Raw genomic sequence first — 17,209 nt, forward strand, 5'->3', positions numbered from 1 at the left:
TTTCATACTAAAGACACAGTGTTCATTGTCTTCTGTTGCTATTGATTGCCAGTTCTAGGGCTTTTGTCTATTACCTCCACTCCCTAGTATACAATTATGGATGCAGATAATTATGTTTCTAAAGAGAGGCACAGTGCTGTTAGAATTAAAGGAAATGATTTGTGTAAATTGCTAAGTGTAGAAATGTGCACATGCCTCAATTTAGGCTAGTCCCAATTCAAATTCTCTAGGGCACCTTTAGTGGCATCAAGATATGTATTATTCCTCTACATGACCAAATACAAACTCCAAAGCTGAAAAAGAAATATTTAGAGAAAGATCAAATTCATCAATAAAAAGAATGTATAGGATTTGGGTGTTTAATATTGGGACAGTATTAAAGTTATTAAGAATCTAATTATTCAATAACCAAATACAGTTTCACAATGACATTAATATAAATTTACCCCCCAAAAACTGTCCCTGCCAATAACAGGAACATACCTAAACATAATAAAAGCAACATACAGCAAACCCACACACCTGTGAACATCTGATTTTTGACAAAGAAGCTAAAATTATACAATGAAAAAAGAAAGCAAGTCTAACAAATGGTGCTGGCATAACAGGATACTGACTAGTAGAAGATTGCAGATAGATCCATATCTACTGCCATACATAAAACTTAAATCCAAATGGATCAAACACTTCACCAAAAATCCAGCCACACTGGACCTCTTAGAAGAGAAAATGGGAGGTACCCTTGAAAAACTGGCACAGGAGACAGCTTCCTGAACATAACACAAGTAGCACAGACACTGAGATCGACAATAAATTGGACCTCCTGAAACTGAGAAGCTACTATAAGGCAAAGGACACAGTCAACAAGACAAAACGGCAGCCCACAGAATGGAAAAAGATCTTCACCAACCTCACATTTGACAGAGGGCTGATTTCCAAAATATACAAAGAACGCAAGAAGTGAGTCACCAAAACACCAAATAATCCAATTAAAAATAGGGAACAGAACTAAATAGAGAATTCTCAATAGAAAAATCCAAAGTGGCTGAAAGACACTTAAACTGCTCAACATCCTTAGCCATCAGGGAAATGCAAATCAAAACAACTCTGAGATACCATCTTGTTGTCAGAATGTGTACAGTCAAACACACCAATGAAAGTTTATGCTGGAGAGGATGTAGAGAAGGGGAACATTCTGGTGCAAACTGGTATAGCCACACTGGAAATCAGTATGGCAGTTCCTTAGGAAAATGGGAATTTGTCTACTCAAGATCCAGTAATTCACCTCTTAGTCATATACCCAAAAGATGCATATTCACACAGGGACATCTGTTCAACTATGTTCATAGCAGCATTATTTGTAATAGCCAGAACCTGAAAGCAACCTAGATTCCCCTCAACTGAAGAATCCATAGAGAAAATGTGGTACATTTACACAATGGAGTACCACTCAATGTTAAAAAATAATGGAATGTTGAATTTCACAGGCAAATGGTTGGAACTAGAAGAACCTCACACAGGTTGGAACAACTTGTGTGAGGTAACCCAGTCACAAAAAGACAAACATGGTATTTGCTCACTCATATATGGGTGTTAGACATAGAGCAAAAGATTACCATATCACCAGAAAAGCTGGGAAACAAAGAGGACCCTAAGAGAGACATACATGGTCCCTTGGGGAAGGGGAAAGGAACAAGATCTCCTGAACAATTTGCCGAGCATGGGGAGAAGGAGTTAGGTGAAAAAGAATAGGAGACCAGGAGGGGAGGGGAGGACATGAGGGAGCAGGAAGACTGAGTCAGGGAAAGTATGGAGGAGAATAAGAAAAGAGATACCACAGTAGAGGGGAGCCACTATAGGTTTTAAGAGAAATCTGGCACTAGGGAAATATCCAGAGGTCTACAAGGATGACACCAACTAACAATCTAAGCAATAGTGGAGAGGCTTCCTTAAATGCCCTTCCCCAATAATGAGATTGATGAATACCTTATATGCCATCCTAGAGCCTTCATATAGTAGCCCATAGAAGCAGAAGCAGGCATCCACAGCTAAATACTGAGCCAACTTCCTGGAATCCAGTTGCAGAGAGGGAGGAGTGATGAGCAAAGGGATCAAGTCCAGGCTGGAGAAACCCACAGAAACAGCTGGCCTACAGAAGGTGGAGCTCATGGACACCAGACTGATAGCTGGTAAACCAGCATAGGATGGACTCAGACCCCCTTTAATGTGGGTGTTAGTTAGGAGAGCTGAACAGTCTATGGGCCCTTTTGTAGTAGATCAGTATTTATCCCTAGTGTAGGAATGGGCTTTGGGAGCCCATTCCACATAGATGGATACTCTCTCAGCCTGCATACATGGGGGTGGGTCTAAGCCCTGTTCCCTATGATGTGACAGACTTTGAAGATTCTCCATGGATGGCCTACCCTCCTTTGGGAACAGGAAGTAGATTGGATAGGGGGTCATGTGGTCAGGGTAATTGGAGAGGGAGAAGGAACTGTGATTGACATGTAAAACAGGACTGTTACTTAAAAATATATAGAAGAAAAAATTAAAGAAAAAAATAACCTGTCTCTGCCACATCCTATTAATCATTTTTCTATAACTATCTGTCATGCATAGCCTAAACAATAAAGTAAATACCACTATCTTTGGGGGGGTGTATTTTGTATTCATATTTATATGTATTAGTGCTTCCCAAAGTTTGCTGCACAAGATTAGAAAAGCTAACAACTATTTCGTTCTCTTAATTTTATGTCAGAAATAATTCATCTACCTTTTAAAAACACATAACTTATTATGGAGTTATTAAGTTATAAATGCTCTCCCAGGAAAATTCACCAAGTGAAATACATTTAAATTCCAGTCAGATAAGAAAAGAAGGCTGATATAAAATTGTAGTTGATATCAACACTACATTTTCTTCTATAATATAGATGAAATGTTCCTCATTAATTGAAAGTTGCATACTCAGTCATAAACCATTGTAATATTTATTCTGCCCAATAACAATGTATAGGACACCTAAACCACCCATCCTCTGTGAGAGACTCCAAAGATATCAAAACAAATTGAAGAGATATGGCCATTTGTGTTCTCAGAGCTTAGCATCTAGATATCTGGGAAGAAATTGCAAATTTGAATTAATATACTGGACTAGTGGCATGAAATGTCACAAGATGCCAACAAGGTATAAATGCTCTGATTCTGAACAGAGGTCTCAAGTAGGCTTCTAGGGCTGGGGTGGAGTAAAGTAGGTCTTTTTCTGAAAGCAAAAGTCAATATAGAACAGTAAAAGAACTGCATGACTAAAAAGGATGGTTGTTGGCCACTCTCTTGTACCCTACAAAGATGAAGAATGATGTAGTTATGTATTCACTAGCATATCTGGGTTTATAATGAATGAGAGACTGCAAAATGCACATTATACTTCACTTGCTTCATCTCAGGTTTTGGTTTTCAGCATGCTGAGCCTGTGGAAATACTGCAAGTTTATCATAAAGCCTATGCATCTATATTTAAAATTGTAATGTATACATTGGTGGAATGTGTCTCCTGACCACTACTTTTATTAATTTGAGACAACAAGCCACATGTGCGTATTTGGAACTGACTAATGAAAACATTTGTTTGCAGTTTAATTTCTTCCCAGGCTTCATTAGTATTATAATACCAGGACTGGTAGACAGTTAAGACTCATACCATCCATTAAGATGCCCTGCATATATAATAGCACATGCAATAATTTCTATGTAAAGGGATGGATTTGTGACACATGACTGTTTGAGAGAAAGGCATTTCAGGAGGTGTTTATTAATTAGCATCAAAACAGTAACTCAAACGAGTATGTGGGTATTTATATGAACTGCACTCCATTCGGAAGGGCTGTTAAAAATTGGGACATCTGGTTTTAAATTATCAGGTTATCTGGAATAGTCCTAAATTACCATCTTACTTTATACCCTTTAGTGAAACTTACTTTCATCTCCTGTTTCAAATTCAAACTTCTGACTGTAGCCACTGTATCCTGTCGCAGTCCTCACTCGGATATGAAATATGTACTTGGTGGATGGCTTGAGACCTGTGATGATGACACTGGGGGCCTTGGACCTCGTGGAAGAATAGGTGAGCTGCTCATGCTCCTAGGGACAGAAAAAAGGAGAAAGGAAATGAGGCGGTGTGACCCTACTGTTTCCTAGAGACAGTCCCCAGTAAAACTGAGGTCTGAGGCTCTATTAAAAATACTGATTTGAAAGAAATGTAATTACGATTTTCCACGTTAGCATTTAGTTGATCAGCTGTGTGTGTGTGTGTGTGTGTGTGTGTGTGTGTGTGTGTGTGTGGTGTGTGTATGTGTTTGATATGTCTCTGATTTGGAAATTTATCAATAGAATGCTTACTTGTATTTAATTACACTTGGACTATAGGTGACTTTAGACTTTGGTTGTGACTTGGGGAATAGTGGTGATCTGAGGCCATTTTCACATAGAATAGCAGGTTCTTCACCAAAATGAACAAACTGGATTAGACACATTAGCACTAGTGTGGGGAATCATGAATCTTCTACACATCACTTTCACCCACAGGCAGCAAGAGCCAAAATGCCAGGTTTGAAATCTCTATGTAGAAATCACTTGCATTGATCTATAACCCTGATGCCGTAGACTTTTATCATTAATATATGAAATTTAAGAATTAAAATGATGTGATTTTTTCCCCCTTGAGATTCCAGAGTTCATTTTTAGATAAGTGCAAGCTTCATAGTGATGCTGAGATCAGCTTCAAAATATAGGGACAAAAGAAAGGTAGGGATGACTAAAACGCCTGTGAAATCATAGACAGGTCTGGAGGGAGGCTTGTCTCCGTTTCCGGAGTTGTGTGTTTAATATGTCACTCCACTAAGGTGAAATGGACTTACTTTGCACTCTGAAGGACCAGGTGAGTCCAGGATGGTCATGTGGCCTCTCTGCTCTTCTGTGAGAACAGAATTCTCTACCTGTCTTTGTAAGGGATATTTAACAAGACCGTGATGGTGAGGGATGATCTAAATTATTGTTTGGGGTTTATAAAGCTTTCCTCTAAGACTTGTAATTTAATAAGACAGCCAAAAACTTCTCTGTTCCGAGAGTCTGCAGTCTGCAATGATTCTTAACCCGAACTGATCAGACGCTGACATGATGTCTCAAGTAAACAGTCCCATGCCTGATTTCATATGGTATGCCACTGTCAGGATGCTGGGACATTGGAAGTATTGCATCAAATTGCTTTCAGGCTATGCATGTAAGAAGTTTAAATGGATTTGGTGCTTAGAATTGGGTACCATCCACAAGCTACCTCATGTATATGCAAATATCCCAAGACTGAAAAGAAATTCCAGATCTGAAATACCCAAGACTATTATATAAGGGAGAGTCAATCTATATTTGAGCAAACAAAATTTCTCAATGCGCAGATCAATGTAGGCCAACAGTCCCCAAAGTGAATCTAGTCTAAATGTAAAAATCTTGAGGAAGACAGGAGCCTTCGGTTCTCTAATTGAATGACTCATTTGGTCCTTAATCATATCTGTATTATCAGGATCTCATTTTTGGTTTTCCTGGTAACTGCTTTTTTTTTTTTTTTTTTTTTTTTTTAAAAAGAGGATTTCTAAACTAAGAAAAGATTGTAAAAATCTACAGATCTCCACATACAGAGGATGTGTCAAAGTTCCATTTACTTGAGTGTGATGACTTAAGATTTAGAACTATAGCAATGATTTCATTTATACTGTCCTGGAGGAAAATGTTCTTAATAGAAGGGTTATTAAAAAATGTTATGGCCTTATTTTCCAGAACTTCACACACACACACACACACACACACACACATATATATATATCATATGGTAATTCGGTGTTTGAATCAAGGAATCAAATTTTCCATCTCTATCTCAAGTAATAAAAATTAATCACAGAATAACTAAACTATAGCATTATTGGAAGTAATAAAACACAAAAATTGGGATTATACACATATACTCACACACATATGCAATTTTGAGAGTAGGAAGAAAATAGAAATCTATGCAAGGAAACAAAACTGGGTCTATAAATATTGATGGTGATAATCACCTGCTGGGAATTGAAAGCAGGAGTCGGCTGGTGTCAAGACACTTGCAATCAGGGGTTTAAAAAGTCCATAACATAGAGAAATAGAAATATGCTTGCCAACCATATTGTCTCACGTAGAAATTTGCCTATCATTCAGAATTTTCAATCTAGTGTGCAAGAGAAAAAAACAGTCCACCTTTGATATAATTTCCTGCAATCCATAAGTTAGATTGTATCTTGAAGGCTGCCTTACCATATGAAATGATGACTACAGGAAGATTTGTAGGGCAATGAAAAAGAATTTAGTCTTATCCCCAAGACAGATGGTATGGAGTGTTAAGTTTACTCTTTTAAACACAGCCTAACAATTATATACTGCCTTTGTTGCTTCGTGAAAACATAGCTAAACAGTAATTTCCTACTTAGTAAGTTACAGAGTCAAGGATCCCTACTGCAGGCAGTTTTCAGATTTGCAGGAAATGTTTGTCTTTATATCTCTGGAATAAAAAAAAAATCTTCAGGAAGTGTGCTTAAACATACCCAACTCATCACCATCTGCGTGTCGGATGATCTTTCTCATTTCCTGCCACTTACTAGCTCCTAGCAGAGCAGAGCTCATGAAGTAGACTTTTCCTCTTGGCACTTTCAGACTCAGACAAAACCAAGTTAGCTTTCATCTACTACAAGTGTAGGATGTTATTGTGTCAGGACATCAGCTAATAGCTCTTTTGCTGGCATATAAGTTCCAAGTCTAAACAGTTGTCACAAGGTAGAGAACATACCTCGCAAGGGATTGTTATATCCCTTGCTTATTCTTGCAGGATGAATTGTGAATATGTTTGAGTGCAGCATTTGCATGTGCTTTTCTAGAGTGGCTCTATAGTTTCAAACCATACTAGAACTGCTAGTTGTGTGTCATGACTGCTGTTAACTCTGCTAAGAATTCGATTTCATGGTTCCCAAACCTACATTTTTTTTCATGTTTATTCTGTAGTAAAATCCCCTGGTCATTCTTTTCCTTTTTCAAGTTATGATTGTGATTTGCTACTTTTTTCCTTTTTATTGAAGACATATTTTTGTTCTCATATACATATCCTAATTATGGCTTCCCCTTATTCTTCTCCCCCTACTTCTCCCCCAACTTCCCTCCCATCCAGATTCACCTGTTCTGTCTCTCAATAGAAAGCTAACAGAATTCTAAGGGATAATAATAAAAGAAAATATAATATAATATGATAAAACAAAAACTAACAAATCAGTATTGGACAAAACAAACAAACAGAAGGAAAAGAGCCCAAGAAAAGGCAAAAGAAATATATATGGGTGCAGAATCCCACTTGCTCAAAAATCCCATAAAAACATTAAACTGGAAGTCATAATATATGTGCAAAGGACCTGTTAGGGTAAAAAGAGAGAAAAAATATAAGTTAAATTATAAAATAAGATAAAATTTAGAACTGTGTGTGGGAATCCATGTCATGATATTGTGAGACTGCAGGGTCCACAATATTTCAAAGACCCTTTTTCTTCTACTGCATGAAACCTGTCCCATATTCTTTGCAGTTGTGAGAAGAACCCTTGGTTAAAATGATCCCAGCAGTGTCAGGAGCTGTGTCATTATAACCACAGATTTGTGTAAACAAGCTTTTGTACACACCCGCCCACTTGTTTGTACAAACTCCTTTTTTAAAAAATCACAAATTGTACTAGTTGTAAAATATTATAAATTCCCAAAATGTACTATCACATGAGATTTAACCTCAAGTTGCAAAAATTCTTTTCTCATATTACCCCTGATCCCCCTACTTGTGACTTTTGCTTGGAAAAGGACTTACTCCCATCTGGGAGGTAGTGGTGCATGCTGCCAATCCAAGCACTCAGGAGGCAGAGGCAGGTGGAACTCTGTGAGTTCAAGGCCAGTCTGGACAACAGAGTGAGTTCCAGGACAGTCTGGGCTGTTATGTAGAGAAACTCTGCATGAAAACAAAACAAAAACAAGAAAAGAAGTGTGTGTGTGTGTGTGTGTGTGTGTGTGTGTGTGTGTGTGTGTGTGTGTTTATACTTACTTTCCCTGTTTGGGGTCACTGTTTCAGAACTTAACTAGTTAGAATTCTGGTACACTATGGTGATGGACTAAAAAGTTGCCTCTGCTCATCAAACTTTGATGAGCTTATCCTCAGAATTGCTGCAACTCTTAGATCCAGCAGAACTCACAAAAATGCCCTTCAGTTCATTTTTCTGTTGGCCATCTACTGTTAGGCGCAGCTTGCCCTAAAGAGAAGTTTTTCTCTTCAGTGAGACTTCCTTGGAAGAAACAAAGTTATTATTTGAAAAAGGTTATCAGTTGGAGAGAGCTTCTGGGTTAGGGATGGGGGTATGTGTCCAGGTCCACAAATGGATGCAGGCCCTGTGCATGCTACCACAGTCCTAGTGGAGTCATCTGTTTAGGGCTTAGTTTGAACATCTCTCAGTCTGTGTCATGTCTGGCTGTGGCCCTCTATATCAGTTCCCATCCGTGGCAGGAGGAATTTTCTGTAATGATGGCTGCATGTCACTGATCTGTGAATACAGTAAATATTACTAAGGGCCATTTTATTACTATATTTTTCTGTTTGCTTTTGTAACAGTAGTATTTGGTTTTACCTTAGGTCCCTGGGCTATCTTTTTCAGGTTCTTGGTCAGCTGAGTGACCAAGACTCAGCAATGCTGAGTATGGGTGCCATTTCATGGGGTGGGCATTTAAGTCAAATCAGAGATTGGTTGGTTACTCACACAGGCTTTGCGCTACCATTCCAGATACTCTTAGTGTTGCTTTTTATAATTTCCAGAGATTTGAAGTAACCTGAGCTGTGTTTCTCACTCAATTTTGCATTCTTTCCTATACCATTTAATATCTGCTTATACTATGAATAATTATCTTGCCTCTATCTACTTTTTTTGTTAATTGTGTTGTCTTCTAACTTGTTTCAAGTTTAACTTTTTAACTATCAGTACATACTTTAAATATATACATATATACATATACACATACATACTTTTTAAAAACCAATTTCATATTAAGTACCACATGAACTATAGTTAATGTATAATCTTACTAATTTCTCCAAAGAACTTTAAGATATACTTTGTGGCAGATCCAGGATTACTGCGTATAGACTGTTCTAGGTATAGAATTTATACAATGTATACCTAAGTATTCATCTCCCTTGGTGGCAGTGGCTTTGTACAATGAACTGTGGTCAATACACAGGATGCTCACTGCCTAAGACACTGACAGTCATCATGCAGTGAAGCATGCTGGTTGTAAGTGAAACAGTTTTAAAGCTTCTCCTTGGATGAGCACAGGAAACAGCACCAAGCTGGGGGAAGCACACTTAGTAACAACGGATGTTAATGTTGTGTAGTGAGCATCATTTCACAGAACAGAATTTACACATGGTGTCTACTATATTGTGAAGAATGAAAGTTCAGAATAACATAGTGTGAATATAGCGTATTGATAGACAGTATATTTATAATTCTCTGGCACTTTCAGCATTTATTTACAATGTCTTCCCACAGGAAGAGTCTAGAGTTGAAATTTCCCCTTCCCAGGCGCTGAGAACAAAGGCTTTATTGGGAATATAGTCTTATTGTTAACTCTAAACCTTCTGTTTTCTTAAAATATTGAATTTAGCTTTATCTCTGTAGTTAGCAACTTCTTATGATAACTAAAGGAACACTCTCACTAGAACCTGACTTAGTGTATGACTGAAAACTGTAACTGAATGAGACAGACTCCAGCGCTCAGGTCTCTGTCTACATTTCCCTACCATCAAATCATTAACCCATATTTGTTAATCTATGTATTGCCACGAGGCTTAGTTGTAATCCGGCATGTTACTCCTATAGCACAGCATCTGTCTCGGTTTTTCTCTGCCTTCCTTCTTCTTCTCGTAGTCCCGCCTATATTCCTATCTGGCCATTCTGGCTATTGGCCAAACTGTTTTATTTGTCAACCAATAAGAGAAACGCATTCATCCTGCAACATGCTTTGAGTCCTTACTCTTTGTACAATTCTGGGCACTCCAGTCCAAGAGGCCAGCACAGACAGTGTTCCTTCAGCTGGTTTGCTTTCTCCTAAAGTCTTTGGATTGTAGCATTTTTTGTAAATGGTCACCTCATTAATTTTAAAATTTAATGTAAAAATTAAATTTAGCTAGTTTGGCTAAATGGATAGTTATAATAATGCTACTGGCTTTTTTTCCCCTACAGACTTACAGAAATGAAAGTGTTAATATTCATAGGAACATGATTTATATAGTGCTGTAAAACTGTCAAGATGTTTTTACATACCTTTAGTCCTAACAAGTCTCCAAAGCAAGAAAAAATGATAATATTAAATTCCCATTTGTATTATAGTGAAACTAATCCCGAAACCGTGTACCTCAGTTAATGTAGCCATATATGTTGCCTTTATTTTCATTTTAATTTTATATTAATTATTGTGTAGGTAGTTTGTAGGTAATATTCAGAAGTCACCCCATGAAAAATGCAAAATTCATATTTATCCTGAGAACAGAATTTGTTCAAAAGTCCAAGATTGTCTCTTGGATGATTTGGTAGCTGATTAGCATCCAGTCACAGTGACTTAAAACTATAAGTTACAGATGACAATTTTATCGCTATTTAGGACTGCCACCTTGATTTTTCTTGGTGAAGTTCTTGTCCTACTGATTAGAAGACTGAACCTGTAGAATGCTTGAGAATATATAAGAAGATTAGAAGTGATGGTTTTGCAAGGATTAGTTTGTCATTTCAGCCTTATCTCTCTTCTATGTCCGTATCTCTCTACTTATCTGTCTCTGTGTCTCTGTCTTTCTTTCTCTCTCACATACACACATGAGCATGACATTCTTTTCAGACAAAGGGAGAATCATATCATCTGGTGACATAATTATAGTGAAATAATACAAGCTTGAAAGAATATTATTGCATGGATTGGGATTGGTGCCTGCATATCAGAAAAAATGTATTCCCTTTCAACTGAGGAAGATAGCCTCATGATTCCAAATCAAGAAGCCATGAGTGTTAGATTTACACTGTGTTCCACAATTTCTTTTCAAAGGAGGGATACATGGATACTACAGCTACTTCATTTAGTGGATCATTTCAAAAGGAACACTTCCCGGAGACAGGAGGAACTCATCAACCCTGGCTGCAAGATGCTTTAAGATTTTTCCTATTGCTTCTTTGATGCTAGAGTCTTCCTTTAGTTAACATTGATTCCCAAACACTGTAGAAGCATACCTAAACATATTAAAACAAAGCATCCTGATTGGCTTTTCAGTCTCTTCTGGGATTTGATTAGAATGTCAAAGCTCTACAAAAGGCTACTGACGCTGAGTGTATTCCAACTCTAAGATTTTTTTTTTTATAACATTTTACCACACAAATAGAGGGAATGCAGTATCTGGAGGTGTAGCATCTCTGTCAAATGGGAATTATCACAAAGTTATGCTATAAAACATCATTTCTATTTTTGTGTCAGTTGTCTTCATTAAACGTACATGTTAATCTATGCACGTTCTCTGGAAAAAAAGAATCTTATCCCACCAAAAAATAATCAATACAGTATATAGAAAATATCCTTTTAAATCATAAGTTAGTTATGTGCTGGAATAAACCCAATAATTTGTGTGGAATATGTGTAACAATTCTGCTAACATTGAGCTATAGGAAACCATTAGGTCATTCTTGCTAGTGAGGACTGTTTACTGAGAAAATTCTAGGGAGTCAACTTGGAAAGCTTTAGAATTGGTTAATAGACTTTTACTTAGGCTAGCTAAAATATAAGTTTTAGTTTACACAGGTGGTAACAAATAAAAAATTCACTTATCAAATATAGGATCCCAAAATATTTAACTATATGACAAAAGTTTACAGGATCCATATTCTTAAATATTTAATATTTTAGAGTAGAAACATAAACAATCTACTTTTCTTTTTTGCCACAATACTAAAATCTGAAGTAAAATGTTTACAGTAACAATTAAAACAGAAATATACTTTCAATTCCATGTTTATTGGAACCACACTAAATTGTGTTTTTAATGCAACTGAATCTGACTGAGTTGTATGTTGGAAAGTTATTTTTTGTTCTTTTGGCCTTATATTATGCAGTTATGTTCATAAAAAAAAAAAAAGAAAAAAGATCTATCTGCCGTCAACTTGGCTGTACATTTTTCATTCTAATATACTCTAAAATTTTAGCAAACTATATCCCCACAGTAAAACTGACCTGTTAGTGCTTGTTAAGTACACAGCAAAATTATACTTCTAAATGAAAATTTTGGATTTAATGACATTTTAATGCAATTTTAATTCATATTTTTAAATAAATAACTTTATTTTTTATTACTGGCCTCTGATTACAAAATGTGGATTTTGCTATAAATATTATATTATGAAACTCTTTCGTTGGCATGTCATAGATTGATGCCATCCTGAGAACCCTGTATTCTTTGGTAATGTAACTGAAATTGGCAATTGTGGTGGTAGATACTTGAGTTGTTTCACGGGCACTCCTATCCCAGCCTAGCAGGAGGGCGTGGAGTTGGTACTGTCTCATAGATAAGAGCAAGGTAAAAGGACTATATATAGTTGTGTTCTCCTAGATGACTGGCTCTGTAATCAAGAGGGAAAACGTGTTTCCACTTTCTGGTTTCTAATGTTGAGAGATCCAACTCTGCCTTGCATTCCGCATGTGGGTCATCCTATCAACAAAATTCACACTCTCATAGCTTCCAAACAACAACAACAATACTGTTTTCTTTCCTGTCATTGTTCAAGCTGTATAAGAAGTTGTTAACTTGAGGAGAAACAGGGGGTCAGTTAATTGTACCTGTGAAGTCAGTAGAGTGCTCCGGAATGTTTTTCTGCTGTGACAAAAATTTTTAAATATGCACAAGTAGGAAAACTGTAGAGTTATTTTAAACACATAAGCACTTTCTGGCTACACTTGAGAAGTGTCATTTAGTGTACGGTAGCTGTGATTTACTACAATCAACTCTTGATTACCCCCAGTAATCAAAAATAGAAGACCATAAATTACTGAAAAATGCATTCATGTCCTTTTTTTCATATATTTCTTCCAATGGATATCTGATTCATGCAAAATGAATGCACACTAAATGTTCAGCAATAAGAAATTGCTTCATTGGTCTTAAATCAGATATTAAAAATTGGCTGATAGGATATATGCAAAATATTAAGCAAAATTAATGGCAAGATTTTCTGCTAAGGGTATGATTAAATTATTATAGCAAGACTACAAAATACTAGTACCACGAATGAACCACAAAAATCATTCCACACACGAAGTTGTGATGTGTGGACAGGGAGTTAAGCTTGGTGTAATGATAAAGTGAAATGAAAAAGTTTAAAAGTATTATAGAACTAAGCAGATATCTCCCATAGCTTTCTTATTTTAAGAGCACTTGTCAATAGTGAGTCAAAATTCAATAATTATGAAAACATTTATATTTTCACTGCTTCAAACAGCATGCCTAGGCCTGGAATAGAGTTAGCTGTCATGAAAGCTTACCAGTGTATGAATGAAGAAATGATTCCATAATTTACCTTTAAATGCTTAAATTATTATTAAATTACTGTAGCAATCTAAATTAGGTGTCAACAACTAATGATTACCCAAATAAGAGAAGAGGAAAATAATTTTTTTTCTAGTATTTTATCCCAACCAAGTAATACTGGGAACAGGAGAAGTGCTCTTCCCCATCCCAGGAAAGGGCATACCAATTACTTGTCCATTGCCAATTGGGCAGCTGAAAACACACATATAGGAGGTACATTACATAAATTCAGCGGGTTATATTTAGGAATATTTGTGTATAAAATCCATATAAATATAATTGTAAAATAAAAATTTACGAAAAATAAGTCATGAATTTGAAGGAAAGTATAAAGATGTATGTAATAAGGTTTGGAGGGGGAAGGGAAAGAAGAAATGTTATATAATTATTTCAAAAATAATAACATCAAAAGTAATACACATGACATCAAGGGGCCAATTCGTTTTCTTGGGAATATTGTGAATAGCAGCTAGGATTTTACTTGCAAAACTTAAAAATTAATATTTATGCCATACATGACAGTATACATGTTTAATCTCAGCAATTAAAGGGCAGAGGAGACAGGTAGATCTGTATTAGTTCAAAGCCAGCCTGGGCTACCTAAGCAAGTGCTACAAAATGAGACACTTCCTCAATAAATAAGTAAATAAACAAATTTGTCAATAAATAAATAATTAAAAATAACCCACCTGTTTGTGTTAAAATATCTCAATTCATATTCTTAATATTTATTGAATTTAAACTTTCCCACTGGTCTTGGAATTTTCTAACTTTCATATCTATGAGATATTGATTTTTCTTCTGTCCTGTATTATGCATTTATGAAGATATATAAGTAAATCTGCACACATACCCTGTTCATAGAGAAATGTTCCTTCAGCGCAAAATTCTTTCCTATCTTTTATTAAATATGTATTATGGACAAATAGTAAGTTTAAACTTCTTCCTTTTTATTTATTTGTACATATTTATTGGGATTATAATAGAATTATAACCATTTTCCCATATCTTTTCCCCCATATACACCTTCCTGTTCTCCTTCACACACACACACACACACACATATATATATATATATATATATATATATATATATATTCCTATATATATAACATATTCAGTCCAGCAAAGTTACTTGTATGTGTGTATGTTTTCAGGGCTATTTGGCATTGGCTAGAAAACCAATTAGTGTGTGCCTTCCTAAGGGAGACCATCTCTGTCTCCCCCTGTTTTCCTGAGTTGCATTCATTTCTTTCCGTACAGTTCAGGATTTGGGCCATTTCTCCATTCTTTGTTGAGGGCTGAGGTCATTCATTCCTAAAGATTTGAATTATTTATTAGCATTTCAAAATCAAAATGTGGTAAGAATAAATATGCTGACAGAAAAAACAGGAATAGAAACATCAGGGAACAAAACATTTAAATAATTCACATATATTAGGTTACTGAGGATAAATGAAATGATTTTATGAGAAAATAGAAATTCCAATTTGAGGGTTGCACTAAATTTTAACTAAATATGTTGAAAGTTTAGGAATTCCTTCAGACAGTAGTAGTTGTGGTCAGATTGTAAAATAGCTACATAAAAGCTAGCTAAAAAAATTTTATTATAAAAATTAGCATAAGTTAGCAGTAAGTGTCAAAGAGAGAAAAATATACTAAGCATCTTTAGAAACATTAACATGCATATCTGGATTTTCTCAAGTATAAATGTTACAGCAAATGTCAAAGTGAACATTTGCAAAGTTAAATCATTGCTGCAATGTGGCAGGATGGAGTGGTCTTCTCATTAATTCTGCCAAACCATGGGAATCTAGACTTTTTTTTTTTTAAATGCAAAGCTGGAAGAAATACTATGTGTAAAAACAAGCAGCTCTGTTTGTGATAACAGTGCCAAAAGGATAGAAATAAACAATACAAAAACAGAAAACAACTATGTAAATTAAATAATCACAGTAGCAGAAGTCTGGTTTTATATATGTCTAGGTTGCTATTTTTGGAAGAATTAAGTAAGATAGGATGAACATAATTGTACCAGAATGGGAGAGAGTAGCAGTAGAATATGAGAAAAAACTTCGATGAAGGGTCTTCTCTGATTGACAGTAAGATTTGTAAATACTGGCCATCCGTTCTTCTAAATCAGCTACAAAACACACTGTCATGTGACATACTTCTTTACAAAAGGAAGCAGAAATTATTTAATAGAGATGCAAGTCGGAGCGTTCTTTAGCATTATTTATTTACTTTACCTTTGATGCTGGTGTGTGAGGATGCAGGGGAGCCCGAGGTTTATACCAGTAGTCTTCCTTTATCACTGGTCAGCTTGTTTCAGGGCTCCCTGCTTCTTCTGAATTCTGAGCTTGGGATTACAGGTGGGCTGCTGTGTACCCCCAGTACTTTGGTTCTGGGGATCTGAACTCTACTTCTCTTCCCTATGTGACAAGTGATTTATCCACTGAGCCATCTTCTCAGAAATAAAAAAAGGAAAGATAGATAGATAGATGGATACATAGATACATAGACAGATACATACAATCATACATAGAAAGATAGATCGGTAGAAAGGGAGAGACAGACAGACAGATAGACAAAGTTTGTGAATATCCATATGGCACAGTGAATGTGATGAGATCGAGAACAACTTGAATGGTTCTGCCCTCTCCTTCCATGATGTGGATTCAAGGGTCTGAACTGAGGTTTAGTATCTCATCTTGGTGTCAGCTGCCATTGCCTGCTGAACTATCTTGCCCCACCCCTGCCTGAGAAAATTTTCTAGCATCCAGGCTGAAATCCTAGTTTCGGAGCAGAGATTAGCTTTCCCAGCTACTCTGTAGTCAAGTCAATGACTTACTGTTTTAAGAGACATATTGTAAGTTGTAAGTAATTGTATATTGGGGTAGCTTAATATGTAGTAGAAAACTGGAATGTGTATCAATGTCATAATGTATCAACATTTCAATGTATCTAGTCTTAACACTTGAAGAGCTTAATCAGTTTAAGCACAGGAATTACTGGATTTTTTGGAAGAATTGATGAAATTTTGATTTGAAATGACAAGCTACATTAGTCAACACAAATCAAATTAGAAGCATAAACAGATTGGTGATGGGGGATGTCCTTATGTATGCTGTGAATATATGTTTTTTTATTGGTTGATGAATAAGCTTTTTCGGCCAATGGACAGGCAGTTGTAGCCAGGCAGTAAGTACAGGCAGGGCTACCAGACTAGGAGAATTCTGAGAAGAGAAACATGGAGAGTGAGTCACCAGAGAGTCACATTATGTAGCTGCCAAGTGAGCAAGAGATCCAGGTATCACTGGTAAGCCAAGACCACTTGCAGATACATAGATGAATAGAAATGGGTTAATTAAGAGAGAGCTAGCCAATAAGAAGCTTGAGCCACCAGCCAAACAGCTCATAATTAATATAAGCCTCTGTGTGTTTATTTGGGACTAAACAGCCATAGCACCAAGAGGGACAGAAACTTCCGTCT

The 17,209-nt window shown here is 36.2% G+C and overlaps 1 protein-coding gene across 1 annotated transcript in view; it reads right to left on the bottom strand.

Annotated features, from left to right (window-relative positions):
* Epha6 (EPH receptor A6) overlaps window positions 1–17,209 on the bottom strand; it is a 769,688-nt gene that overhangs the window by 270,464 nt on the left and 482,015 nt on the right. The window contains exon 7 of the mRNA XM_051191720.1: window positions 3,977–4,139. Coding sequence (XP_051047677.1) covers window positions 3,977–4,139 — 163 coding nt within the window. The remainder of the gene's footprint in view (window positions 1–3,976; window positions 4,140–17,209) is intronic.

Source organism: Phodopus roborovskii, unplaced genomic scaffold (genome assembly GCF_943737965.1).
Source record: "Phodopus roborovskii unplaced genomic scaffold, PHOROB, whole genome shotgun sequence".
NCBI lineage: Eukaryota > Metazoa > Chordata > Mammalia > Rodentia > Cricetidae > Phodopus > Phodopus roborovskii.